The sequence below is a fragment of the Cryptotermes secundus genome, unplaced genomic scaffold, assembly GCF_002891405.2.
Source record: "Cryptotermes secundus unplaced genomic scaffold, Csec_1.0 scaffold2904, whole genome shotgun sequence".
Classification (NCBI taxonomy): Eukaryota; Metazoa; Arthropoda; class Insecta; order Blattodea; family Kalotermitidae; genus Cryptotermes; species Cryptotermes secundus.
Genome location: NW_019737449.1, coordinates 2510 through 16158, shown reverse-complemented (window position 1 = coordinate 16158; position 13649 = coordinate 2510). Strand labels below are relative to the sequence as shown.

Sequence of the window (13649 nt, the reverse complement as noted above, 5' to 3'; positions counted from 1 at the left end):
GTACAGACTAACGTAACATTAACGTGGAATTGCCCAAATGTGTAATATCAAAGACATATTACAGCGCTTTTCACTGACAATACACACAATATTTCACGAATCATTTTAACTTTCTCTTCAATGCTTAAAACTTTCCTTTTCTTTGCCATGTTTTCGCTACTGCACTTCTCTGGGTTTAGGCAGGAACACTATAGGGTAAGTAGACAATGTGAGGTCCTGTTAGACGAGATTCTAGGAAAGGAATGCAGTTAAGAACCTGCCGCATCCTCTTGTACTATTCACGCAGTCCCACCCCACACCCTTGTTTTTGCATAAAACCCACGCTCCTCTTGCAGCCCGCGGTCGTATTCTTCCAGGACAGTCACGCCAGCAAGTAGAGAAAGTGGGGGTGGGCAGACACATTGAACTTTCCCAAGATATCAGAGAAATTCAGGAATGAAAATGACGTTACATACGAGGTTGATGCATTTGTGCATGTTGTACTGAGCAAGGTATAAAAACAGTTGCTTTATGAGGAATTAGTTTGTACCATTGAATATTTGACGCAATAGACAAGGTGTCGCAGAAACCGATGTTGCTATAACCAAGTTTTACTGTATTTTATACACCTGTAGATTCTGTACATTTCCAAGTATGATTTAAATTGATCTAGTCATGTAATAAAGTTACCCTTGAGGTCATCTCACTGATAACAGTATTCACTTTCCTTCAGCCCACAAGATGAGATGTAGACCTAAAACACTGGGTGCATATAACAACCCCTGCAAATGCAGAAAAGTTTGCACTCGACAGACCAGACCTCCACTGAGACTAGGAGTGGAGCACCATTGGTAACTAAAGCCATAAAACACAGCCATACCACAACACAACATAAAAGTGGTCACTGCATCCTGCTAGAGGATCCAATATGCTCACCAAAAATCTCCATGCATGGACTGGATCATCAGAGCTGCAATATAAAAATGTGTAAACCTATGATGATTTCTTCCTGAGCAGGTCATGTAAGCTTCTCATTCATGCCCCAAAGGAGAGCAAGACGGCTCTATCCAAGGAAGAGTCTTTACTTGGCTTGTCTGTCCTTAGCCCTTAAAAGGGAATTCTTTGTTCCTCTTCCTCCTGTCTACAGTAGTGGCCAATTTCAAGGTCTGCGTTCTCACTGAGCCATCTCCTCTTCCCCATCCCTGATTGTCTGCAGCCACTCCTATCATATGGGATCCACTTATTCCCACCACTTATATAAAAACAGCCACATTCCCATTTGGTTTGCATCTATTCTGAAGCTGGAGGCAATATGTTCTTTGAAAATGTTGGCATCCCCTACCACGTTATAAGGTGTCATAACCCAGATCACAATGAAAATCTCATATTTAACTATTATCTACCACCACTATTTTCTCATTTCAGCTGAATACATAACCATTTTGACTTTGGAGTTATATGTAAGGATATCTGTATTCAGCGTTTGACAGAGCATAATGAAATTATCTAGTGTTATAACATTGTGAGGATTATTTTGATTTTTAAAATCTCACTTCTAGCTCCGTTACTAACTTACTATTTTATTTTTTGTTAAATTTGTTCATTCATCTTTCCTCATTAGTAAAGGTATGTTACAGAGGGCCCTCAACTTGAGGACAAGAACAAAGAAAATCCTTAATGAATTTAACCTTACCTCTTAATTGGAAAATCCTATGTTTGCCCCTTTTGGTTCAGAGAATTAAACTGGGCTATCTATTATTATTTCTTCCATTATGCCATGGTACAGGGTATTTTCTGCTCCATAAGAAAAGTATTTATTTTTGTTTCATGAAGGAATTGTTTGGCAAATGACACTGACGAAGTTCCCAAATCATCTCACAAGGAAAATAAAACAGCAGAACATTACATGACTTTGAGCTCTATGAATGCGATTTCATCATCCTAAATCCCTTCACCCACCTCAAAATACACGTTTAATATGGGATATGGCAAAACGAAAGTTTAACAGTAACTCTTAATCAAATGATCATAAAGTTCACTGTATTATGGATCTACAATTNGAAATTTCATCTCTCATATAAGCAGTATACTACAAAAATATATACATTTTACAACTAATTTCAGAATTATCTAATTTCATATATCTTTAAGTTTGTAGTTTACATTACTAGAAAATTCTTTCCAAACATAAAATAAATGTTCATAACAATTACTTCAAACCAGTTCATGTAAAGTGAGATTTCAAAGCAATTTTTATTGCTAGAGAAATTTACATACTCCTCTATTATTAGTATCACACACTCAGACTTTTGCATCTTCAAGTAAATTCAAAGAAAAAGACTAAAATTAATTTTGGTTAATAATAATGGTAATTGAAATATCAAAGTAATAACTAGCTCTGCAGTTATCACTAGAAAGTTGGCTTATAAGTGCAACAGTGAGATGAGAGTAATGGTGTTATTTAGTATCATCAATAAATGTTTTCTCAATGACATGTTTTTTCAAAAACAAGAAAAAAAAGATACAGGGGAAAATTCCCACTGTTAGAAAGTAAGTTAAAATAATTTTTAAAACCTTTGGGATCTGCAATTCAGCATTTCCAGGAAGAATTAATATTATGATAGTACTCCTACTGAATTGGCCTGAATTTCATCTTTACCCACAAATAACATATTGTGGCATATTGGCTCTATGCAGGAACTGTTGACCCACAGAGTCCTCGGGGCACGCGTGCAATGGGAGAGTTGTGGATTGTATTGGCGTGTTGCTAGGCGACAACACTGTGAACACTTGGATAGGGCAACAGGAAGTGCGAGTGACATCACATATCCCCACTCATCCTGTCAATACGCAACGCTCGGTACATACCCCTCCCCGCTAGGCTGTGAGGTCTGCAACAGTGGAGTCCGTGCCGTGACCATTGCTAGGCAATCGTTCGGTAAATACATCCAACAATATATGCTGTTTTCTGTGTGGTCCACAAGAGGCCTATGTAAGAGGGTTCAATGCACCAGACAGTGCAGTTGAAATCTGGAAGTGACTATAGAAGAATTAATTGGGACACTGAAATTGTGAATTGTGTAAGTGTGGATAGAAGTGTGCAATAAATTCGCTAGATCCAAGATCGGCATCAAGTTATTTGTCGCGTCACAGAGCCAACGCATGACAACTGGTGTCAGAAGTGGGACTGGACCTAAACGCACAGACAACACGCGATTAAGACAAACAAAAATGGAGTCACAGCAGGTGATGGAATTCCTGCTGAAAGAATTGAGAGCCAAGATGAACGCCATGCAGGAAAAAGCGGACGCTGACATGAAGGCCTGGCAAGAAGAGACGGCTGCAGGAACAGAAGCCATCTGAGCAAGGACAAAAGCCATGTGAGAAATGATGCAAGCCAACCACAAGAAGAGATGGCCTGGCTGAAAGAAGAAAAGCTGACCTCAGTGGACAGGAAACCTGAGGTGGCACAAAACGAAGAGGTCCCCATAGAGAATACCAAAATAATACCAGAGGCGTAGGGACCAAAACTGATGAAAGATAAAGGAACAGACCCAGAGTCAGGATGGGTGCCAAAAGAAACTGATCACCGCCAGCATGATGACCCACCGTGCAAAAGTGATACAGCGCAAAGGAATCGTCAGAAGAAACTGGTTCATGGACAACGTAGTGAGAGGAACCTTGGGAGGAGACGTCAGCTGCAACTGCAATGCAGCAAGGGCATAAGAAACCGAGATGTAGAGGAACCACTATATCTGGGGAAGAAGAGGACATCCACAATCAGTATCGGAGGGTGGAGCTCAAGACAGCTGTCATCTCTGTGAAAAATAGGACTGGCCTATCAGACTCTCAAGAAGAAGCTAAAGCCGAAATTTGTGAAGAGAGCAACCAGGATGTTTGGCGGGTTGCAGAGGGACTCAACGTTGTGGAGGTATCAGTGTCCTCCCGAGCGACATAACATGGAGTGGACACTCTGGAGGGGTCAACCCCCTCCAAAGCGAAAGAAAAAAATTTAATAATGCATAGAGGAGAAGCCAGTAATGTAGAAGGACCGGCCTTCCCAGGAAGAGTGAAAGAAAAAATGAAAGATGATGAAAACATGGACTGACTTTCGCCCTACCACGGAACTGCTCGGGACGAGCACCCTTGAAGGAGGCGGCAGATGCTGTAGAATGAACACCACAAAAGACACGCGAAGAACGGCAAGACTGAATGCAGACGTTGCTAGCAGGAATCCACCAAAACAACGGGAAGAAAAGGAATGGAGATGCACTGTTAGGCTATTCAGGACAAACAGCCTTAAGGAAGGAGCAATGTGGTATATTGGCTCTATGCAGGAACTGTTGAGCCACAGAGGCCTCGGTGAACGCGCGCAACAGGAGAGTTGTACTGTGCACACTGATATGCGACAACTCTGTGAACGCTTGGATAGCACGACAGGAAGTGTCAGTGACGTCACATATCCCCATTCCTCCTGTCACTACGCAATGCTCAGTAAACACCCCTCCCTGCTAGGCTGTGATGTCATGCAACAGTGGAGTCCGTGCAGCAACCATTGCTAGGCAATCATTCGGTAAACACATCCAACAATATAGGCTGTTTTCTGTGTAGTCTGCGAGAGGGCTATCTAATGGGGTTCAATGCACCAGGCCCAAAAAGACTGCGCTGGCAAGGACCAGCAGCACATACAAAAGACAGACCCGTCCTCTCGTCACAGACAGACCATAACTGTCAAATGATAATAATTAATATCTGGTCATGAGCCCCAGATGGGGCTCGACACCAAGACTTACTGATTGAATGACTGACTGACTGTCAGTCTCAATGTGACTCTGACTTTGTCAGACAGTTCAGTTGAAATGTAGCAGCCACCGAAGACAGTTGAAGTCTGGAAGTGACTATAGAAGAAGTAACTGGGACACTGAAATTGTGAATTTTTTAAATGTGGATAAAAGTGTGCAATAAATTCGCTAGATCCAAGACCGGCATGAAGTTATTTGTCGTGTCACACAGCCAACACATGACAATATCTTATATTAATTTTAAAAAGACTCAAGAAAATGTCTGCTGTGTAATACATAGACTGGCCCCTAAAACACTGATGCAACATATGCAGTCCCATCAATAAAGGTATGTACTTCACAACATGGAATAATTTCTACACCAGCAGTTGGTCCTACAGCCCACCATATCAGTACTTAAGTATGAGACAACAGAAGTACATGAATTTATTGGTAATCTCAATCATCAACTGTTCACTGAGTCTGGTGGTTCATCTGGTTGATCCAAGTCAGAATCATCACTTGAACACTCATTGTCCGATGTTGTCTTATCCCCCAGGGCTCCAATGTTACTACATTTTGCACTTAACTTTGCATGCAACGCCTGCAGTCTTGTTAGTATATTCCGGTACTGGAATGTACCTCTTTCCTCTCCAAATGGGTCCTAGAAATTAAATTTCAATTTAACAGAAAGATTGATAAGCTTTACAAGTTTACACTACACTACCTTGTAATAATGGTGAGATTTACACATACAGTTTCTGACATGTCACAGATAAAACTGTCTGTATAGTACATGATACTAAGATATACAGTACAGTACACAAAAGTATTAATCGTTCCCATACTGGTAACTTAGTTCATAACCAACAATGCTGGGATTTAAACAGGATGGGCAACTGATATTTTAACTACATGATATTACTGTATTGTACTGTTATTAGTGTCATGCAGCCATGTCAAACATGCGGCCCCCATAGCCACAAAGTACGGCCCATCAACTTTTAGAGCTAATTGATATTAAAATCAATATTAAAATTTTAACAGAAATATTTTTTGTAAAGACAATTTTCCAACAGACCAGAAGACAAGAAGTCTCAGGTAGACATAAATTGGCAGGCTGCAGGAAAAGTGATTCTGAGAATTGCACAAGGGTTTGTCCAACTAACGGTTTGTAAAGTTCGTGAAGGACAAACTATTGTATTTCAGAAGGTTAATGCACTAAAATCTGCACAGCCTCACCACCCCAAGTATTTCCAAGAATCCCTTTTGGAGGCGTAGTAAGAATGCAAGGAGGGTGGCAACTGACAGACAAGTGCAAGGGACAATATTATATTTAAGCATCCTGTTGCACTCTATATGCTATATGACATAAACGTAGTAAAGATAAGCAGTGGCCGCACACAGGGAGCCTACATGGAATAACAGTGCTGAAAACAAGAAGTAGCCGCTGCAGCACTACAGACATAGGGCGAGTAACCCTGAGAATTTTAATTTTAAAAGAATTTTTAATTAGAACTGAAGATTTTAAAAGTGCTGGTTCATAATATCAAAATTGACGAGCGTAGGCAACAAAGATAATGCTCAAAGCAGACAGATATCAGCGAAGTAGATTCTGATATATTGAAACCTGTTGGTAACGACAAAAAGAACAATTGTGAAGACTTATGATTTTAAATTTTAAACTAGATGCAGTGTAACAGTTACGTAAGTGCATACACCTGATGATGGCCGTTTGCGGCCAAAACATGTAGTGTAGAAGAGGGCAAGACAAAAGAACTACAATAAATTGTTGCACTTGGGACGGTGTTTATGTCATAAAGTGCAAGGGATTTCTAACTTCAGAACTAGCTTGCAACCCCCAGTCACTGTCTAATGGGCTGCTAGCAAACTTTCACTTTTATGACCATTGAGACAAGATACACCTTCCTACTAGTCCGGTAGTCTCTTGTACATTGTCATTCAGTTCATTTTCACACAGCGACAGGTGCTGATGTTACACTGTTATGAACGTATAAAGGTTATAATGAAACATTAAATTATCAACTACGAGTTTTCTTGTATATATACAGTAACTTTTAAAGGGCAATGTCGCTTTCAAAAAATTCAAGTAGTAAAAAAGAACTACTTAAAGTGAGCACCGTGCTTTTCAAGAAAAATGGGAAATCGCTTATTTCTGTTGTGAAATAGAAGGTAAAATTACATGTTTGATTTGTGGGCAAAGTATAAGTGTTCCACTTTAAGTAATTATATTGAAATTATTCCTAAATAATAAATAGAATTAAATTTCCTTGTATCAAAATCAAATGTATATTTCTATTTTGAAGTGCGGCCCTCGACTATTATTTATAGGGCTGAGGTGGCCCTCTGTACAAGTTGAGTTTGACATGCCTGGTGTAGTGTATTGTATTGTATGGAGAAAGACCATAAACAGACACTAATTCTGTATGAAATACTCGTATATTTGGAAATTATGTCCAACAAACTGAAAGCAAACAAAATTTGTTCTCATGGCCTCTGCATGTCCATGTCTGTCTCTGCAGGTGTGTGGATAATATTGATGTCATATACAGGGTGTTTCACGACTTTAGGGCGTAACTGCAGGAGGTGATTTCCTAGGTCTTTGTGATAAAAAAAGTTCATATAAACATGTGTTCGATTTTGGACAGTTACGGAGTTATGACAGTTTTTTCATTCCCGTACACGCCCTCGTGTGAACCGTGTCTGTCAGCTGGCAGGTCACTATTTTTAGCCAGCTACAGAAAGAGCGTTCTTGTTATCTCAACAAGTGAGAGCTACCTAAGGCGTGGTGGGTTGGTATGTCCAGCACAGTTCACAACTGAGCGGCAGCCTGTGCAGCGGCGGTGGCATTTTCGAAAATCAGCTTTAAGCACCAATAAATTCAAATTAAAGGTAATTTCACGAAATTAACTTTACATTAATACTTTAAATGTATCATGTATTATGCTCGCCCATTTATTATTTTGTTCCATTTATTGTCAGTAATCGTTACCTTCTATTCTGAGTTTAAAACGGTTATAACTCCGTAACTGTCCAAAATCGGACACATGATTATATGAACTTTTTTGATCACAAAGACCTAGGACCTCACCTCCTGCAGTTATGCCCTAAAGTCGTGAAACACCCTGTATAATAAGGGCCTGGCATAGCAGTGAACTATTTTTAACAATTTCCATGTGTGTTTGTGTCTGCATGTGTGTGTGGATAATGTTTAGTTCATATATAATATAGCCTGCATTGTGACTATAAACTAGCGGAATAATTCCCATCACTTATAGATGAACACTTCTTACCCAAACATAGAGTCAAGACAGCCAGCCTTTAGATTCAGCCCAAACTTCCAAAATTTGTGTCTCTAGGTTTTCTATGATGGAAATCATTACAACCTAAATACCTGCATATGTTGTCCATGGAGGTGAAGTTTCTTTCTGACTGAGCTGTCATAGTAGTCATAGAATTCAAGAAATGTTTTGTCCATTACTTCGCTTAGAGCATCTGGAATGGTGAGACTAGTTTCATTCTCCAGCATCCCACACACAGCCACACGAAGTGTCTCATGTTGGATAATGTCATTGTAGCGCCCTATATCACCAGGGCACCTCTCCTGTGAAATTTAAAACTAATTATAGTACTCTGAAGAGGACATTAAAAACAATTTCAAACATAAACATTATCGTATACAGGTGCAGCACTTCCATACTAATATCTGTTGAGTGCTCTTTGGGGTCAAGTAGAAATGGAGTGCTGGTCAGTACAACACCTCATTGCAGCTGTGGAACAGTGTATCAGAACAGAGTCAATTACATCTATAAAGTGTGTTTCCGACTATAGTTTGAAACAAGTGATGCACCTGGCTGCAATAATTGCTGTTGTGGGTATTAAAATGGCATCAAGAAGGATCAGTGATGGACAGTAAACCTCAAGGACATCCATGTTTGGTGGCTAAACCTAACCACGTGGAGTAAGGATGAGAAGCCAGTTTGTGAAGTCCTCACAGGTCAGCTCAGCAGCAAGCTCTTGCACTTGCTTTGAAGGACAGCAGAGTTTGGTGAACTATGCATAAATATTTACATTACCATCCATACAAAATTCAAGTTGCCCAGAAACTGCGTGAACAGGACACGGTGAACTGACTTCAGTTTTGCAATCAATTCTTGGACTTTATGAACAACAGCAGCAACACTGTGAAATTATTACTGACATCAGATAAGGCCCACTTCCACAAGTCAGGTTATGTGAATAAACAAAACTGTCAGTTTTGAGCTGCACACAACCCATGTAAACTTCACCAATGACTTTTGCATAATGTGAATGTGACAGTGTGGTGTGCAATTTCTTCTGGTGGCATTACTGGTCCCTGTTTATTGATGATGGGAGGAATGAAATAAAACAGAGCTGAGTGGTACACAGCCATGCTGGAAACATTTCTGCGAAACAACCTTCATCAGCTTAATTTATTGTTATTTCAACAAGACAGTGCAACTTCTCACTCAGCATGGGTTTCCATGGCAGTTCTCAGGGAGAAGTTTTCAGGTAGATTCATTTCTCATTTCAGGGACTTCAACTTGCCAACCCACTCACCTAATCTTTCAGTACCAGATTACTTTCTCTGGGGCTACATCAAAAGCTAGATTTACAAGACACTTCCTGCTAATACTGGTGACCTGAAACAGCAAATTTGGGAATGCATTCAAGGAATCCCAAAAGAAATCCTACAACATGTTATGGCAGCCGTGCCATTTCAACTGGAAGAGTGTGATGAACAACAAGGAGGTCACCTTGAAGGTATAGTATTCAAACAATAATGCTTAAAACAAATTCTCAATGGAAATGAAAATGTATCTGTTAATAAATTTTTCCACTTTGCTTTGAGAAGTTACTTCATTTCAAAAATCCTTTAGGTGTTTCTGGTGCACCCTGTACCTTATTTTTGTAAATTCCAAGCTTTACTTCATAATTCTGCATTATAATAAAATCTGTTAACATATTCACAGTCGAAATTAACTTCATTTAATACTGTCAGCATCAACTCAAATCAATTTAGCACATTTCTTCTTATACCGGTACCTTGAATGTGACTACAAATGTTTGCATCACCAGGGAATAAAAATTGCTTGAGGATGATATGCACCTAGATCACTGGACATTACCAAACCCCAAGTGTTTTTCTCTATATCCTTATATTTATTATGCACTTCTGTTTAGTCCACATAAAAACAGGAGAGCTCATGTGATATTACAAGAGGTCACAGCCAACCTCTAGTGCACACACCTACTACTTTGTATTTGTGGTTCCCACAAAATTGCAGACATGGCAGTGAAAATATTTTAGGAGCAACCATTACCTGTGTACCCAACATTTTATAACCTGACTTTATGCAGACAATCATCAGTGAAACTAACCTGTATACACAACAATAAACTGCAGCGAGGTTGGCAAACCCAGACACAAAACACATAACATCCCATAACAATTATGCTATAATGGTCACTATGACAATTACTACATCAGTGTTCAACTTACAGAAACTGTCTTCAACATAGGAGACATAAGATAAGTATGTGGAACCATCCATTCAAGCAGTGGTCTTCAGAAAGACTTAGTTGAAGACAACGGTAATGGAACCCATGAGCAAAATGTGAGCATAAGCCCAGGTATTGCTCCTCCAGAGCCTTAGTAAATTATGCACAAAGGTAAAATGATTATATTGTGGAATATAAAATTACTGTTCATAATTCCCTTATAAGTCTACATTATAACTTGTCATATATAAAACAATATAATCATATAGAGGACAAGTACAAGTGGGCATATGGACATGCTGATGGTTGCTGGCATCTAGCAAAGAGATAAATCTGCCAGGTTGGTATTTTGGTGTTTATACTCCAAGGAAAGTGGGTGTTTTCAATGAAGCTCAAATTTTTGCCACTATCTCTGACCATATCAACATTTCAGAGAAATGTGTTGGCTCCATCTTTGAGGTAAAGAATCTTTTCTGTTAAGATGGAAGCAGCAATCCTTCAAAATGTTGGTAATGACTAGGGAACGGATTTTTATGCCCTAATAATCCTTTAAATATGTATGCATTTATGCATGAATAACTTCTGAAATATGCATATAAAAATTTATACCAAATATTAAAATTGATTTTACATTATTTTAAGACCAACAAATCAATGTTTAAGTTCATTTTATGTAATCACTGAATGATTCACTTGCAATAAAAAGCTATTCTTAAATACAAATCATACAACAAAGCCAACATATTTCATTACAAATTTAAAAAAACAATGGTACTCACATTTAGCTCTCCGAACTTTCAACTTCTCTTCTGTTGCAGTTCACAGTTATTAAATGTTTTAGGTTTCCCATAGTCGCCTCCTATTGTCTCGTAAGATGTCCTTATAGCGATTAAAACTTCTTTCCACCTCAAAGGAACTTAGGGGCACATGTACAAAAGCCGCTATTTGCTCCACTGTTAGTGACTTTTTACTTGGCAGTTCAGTACGTTTAGTGGCTAAAATTTCTTCAATTTCAACAAATTTGTTCATATCCTGGATTTTTTGAAAGAATGCTGTTTTTCGTTTTCCTTTACTACTTCACCAACTCTTCCAGGAGCCAAATTCAATTTGGAAACAGTGGTTTTGAACACACTTAACGACTGATACAAAGTAGTATTGTTATTGCTTGCCTCCAGTGAGGAAATGACAGATGGAAGATGAGAGAAGTGAGCAGATATATAGGAAATATTAGTTTCTAGTTCTGCGTTTTTTAGTACATCTTAGGCAATTTGAATTGATGCTGCAGTTTTGGGATCAAATGTATTCACGACATTCCTAACTGTTTCCAAATGTTCGGTGTAACTCGCAGCCACATGCCCCAGCGCGTTAAAATTGGTTCTGGCGGAAGTGGAATGCTCGATGTTACTGCTTTAAAGGCTTCTTTCCTGTATGGCGCTTTAACAAATACCTTCTTCGCAGAAGACACCAACTTGTCAACAAGCGGAAAATTTGGACGAATTGTTTCTGCAACATGGTGCAACCCATGGGCAAGGCAAGTCAAATGTGTCAAATTTGGAAATATAACTTTAAGAGCAGTACCGGCTTTCATCATATAACTTGTGGCATCAGTCACAAAGAGCAATGCATGCTCATACTGAATGCCATTTGGCCATAGTAAATTCATGGAATTGATAAAAAATTTGGAAACTGCGGAGCTATTCGCGGTTTCAAATTGCTCTACCACAAGGAGATATGGGGTAGATTGTTCATTCTTATTAAGGGAGCCAACTATACAATTTGCAATAAACCGTCCCTCACAATCTTGTGTTTCGTCGATTGATACCCACACAAAATTATCTTGAATCTTATCTCTAATGCTTTCAATTGTAAGATCGTAACACTGCTTCACGTAATTTCTGTGCACAGTAAATTCATCCGGCACTTTGCACTGTGTATACTTCTCTATGAAGTTTCTCAGAGTAGGACTGGTTAGTTTCCACAGCGGAATATCTGCCGCTAAAAAGGCTTCGCATAAATCAAAGAAATTCACTAAGAAATTTTTGAACAGGAGCACTTTTTGTGGATTGAATTTTAATATTCTCTTTGTGTATATTAGTGTTCAAATGCTGAAGCACTTGAAAGCGTTTTTCACAACCAACTGTTTTCTCACACACTCGGCAATAAAGAATTTCGTTATCCGTACTTATCATCTCTCCTTTGAACTCCCACTGATACAGCTGTAATTTAGTTTTCTGACTTACTTTCACTTTCGGCATGACTACAGAAAGCTAAACATACAGACTAGTCACCACTAATGTGAATGGCCCCAGCTTCAAATGAAGAAGCATAACGAACCTCATGGAGACTTCAGAAATAAATAAGTGAAGTCCCTTATCGGTTGAACAGTATTACGTTGATGGTGGCTACATGTGAACGCTTCCAACTAATCTTTTCGCGGCCACTTTGATGGTACGCGGATGAGGCAAGTTACGAGTAGAGGGATCGGTGAAGTCCCGTCCTGGGTATCGCATCAGAAACATGAATCACGACAAAATGTTGAGTCAAATATACAACATATTCTAATGTGGAAAAGAAAAATTGTATACACACAACCATGATTGAAAATTTGAACATAAAATTAAAAAATATATATGATAAACATTTTAAAAAGGAAATATGCAGTATCAATAGAGATCTTTGAAAATGTGATGCTTATTCATAAAACAGGCAAGATGTGCATTTATATGCACCATCAAACCATCTCCAAAATTTAAGAAATGAAGTAATTCATACATATATCCAAACGAGCATACTTTCTGGTTGCAAGAAAGAAATATACATTTACATTAAAATCAGGTCCCTAGTAATGACCTGCAAAACTACACATCCCAGAAGACTGTAGTCTTCATTTTTGTTTCCATGTCCTTCATAACAGAGTTTTGGGGATTAAACATGTATTTTAATAAACTAAATATTAAATTTTTGCTGCTTCTTTCTAGGCACAAAAATCCAATGGCATTAATTTTTAAAAATAATGACAAGACCATGAAATTCAATATTATCCATGATAAATTGAACAGAGTCTGAACTTAAATGTGGTTATGAGAAAATCCAAAAAAAGTGTAATGATTTGATGTAAATAAATCCTGTTTTAGGTGACAACAGCCATGACTTCCTTTATTAGTTTTCAGAAGACATAACTGTAACCTAAATGATTAATTATTGCAAGACCTCCCTCATTCTCACACAAGTTAACTTCTATCAGCTGTAACATTTTCTGCAGCCCAGACATGTAGGAGATTTAAAATCCAACACTGGCAAATGTGCATGTTCATGTCATAAATATAGAAACTTAGATACTATGGT

At 38.6% G+C, this 13649-nt stretch overlaps 1 protein-coding gene across 1 annotated transcript; it reads right to left on the bottom strand.

Annotated features, from left to right (window-relative positions):
- Positions 1-4792: 4792 nt before the first annotated feature.
- On the bottom strand, positions 4793-8444 carry LOC111870481 (ubiquitin-conjugating enzyme E2 Z). Its single transcript, XM_033753862.1, has 2 exons — positions 8176-8444; positions 4793-5424 (listed from the first exon to the last, which is right to left on the bottom strand). Exons 1-2 carry the CDS (start codon positions 8308-8310, stop codon positions 5227-5229), a joined length of 333 nt encoding a protein of 110 aa, XP_033609753.1. The 5' UTR covers positions 8311-8444; the 3' UTR covers positions 4793-5226.
- Between the last annotated feature and the right edge of the window lie 5205 nt (positions 8445-13649).

What these genes read in the sequence shown, in the direction of transcription:
- LOC111870481 (XM_033753862.1), bottom strand. Translation starts at nt 8,310, where the DNA reads ATGCTGGAGAATGAAACTAGTCTCACCATTCCAGATGCTCTAAGCGAA. An exon ending in TCCATGGACAACATATGCAG is followed by an intron (nt 5,425 to 8,175) that starts GTATTTAGGTTG and finishes TTTAATTTCTAG; the next exon opens with GACCCATTTGGAGAGGAAAG.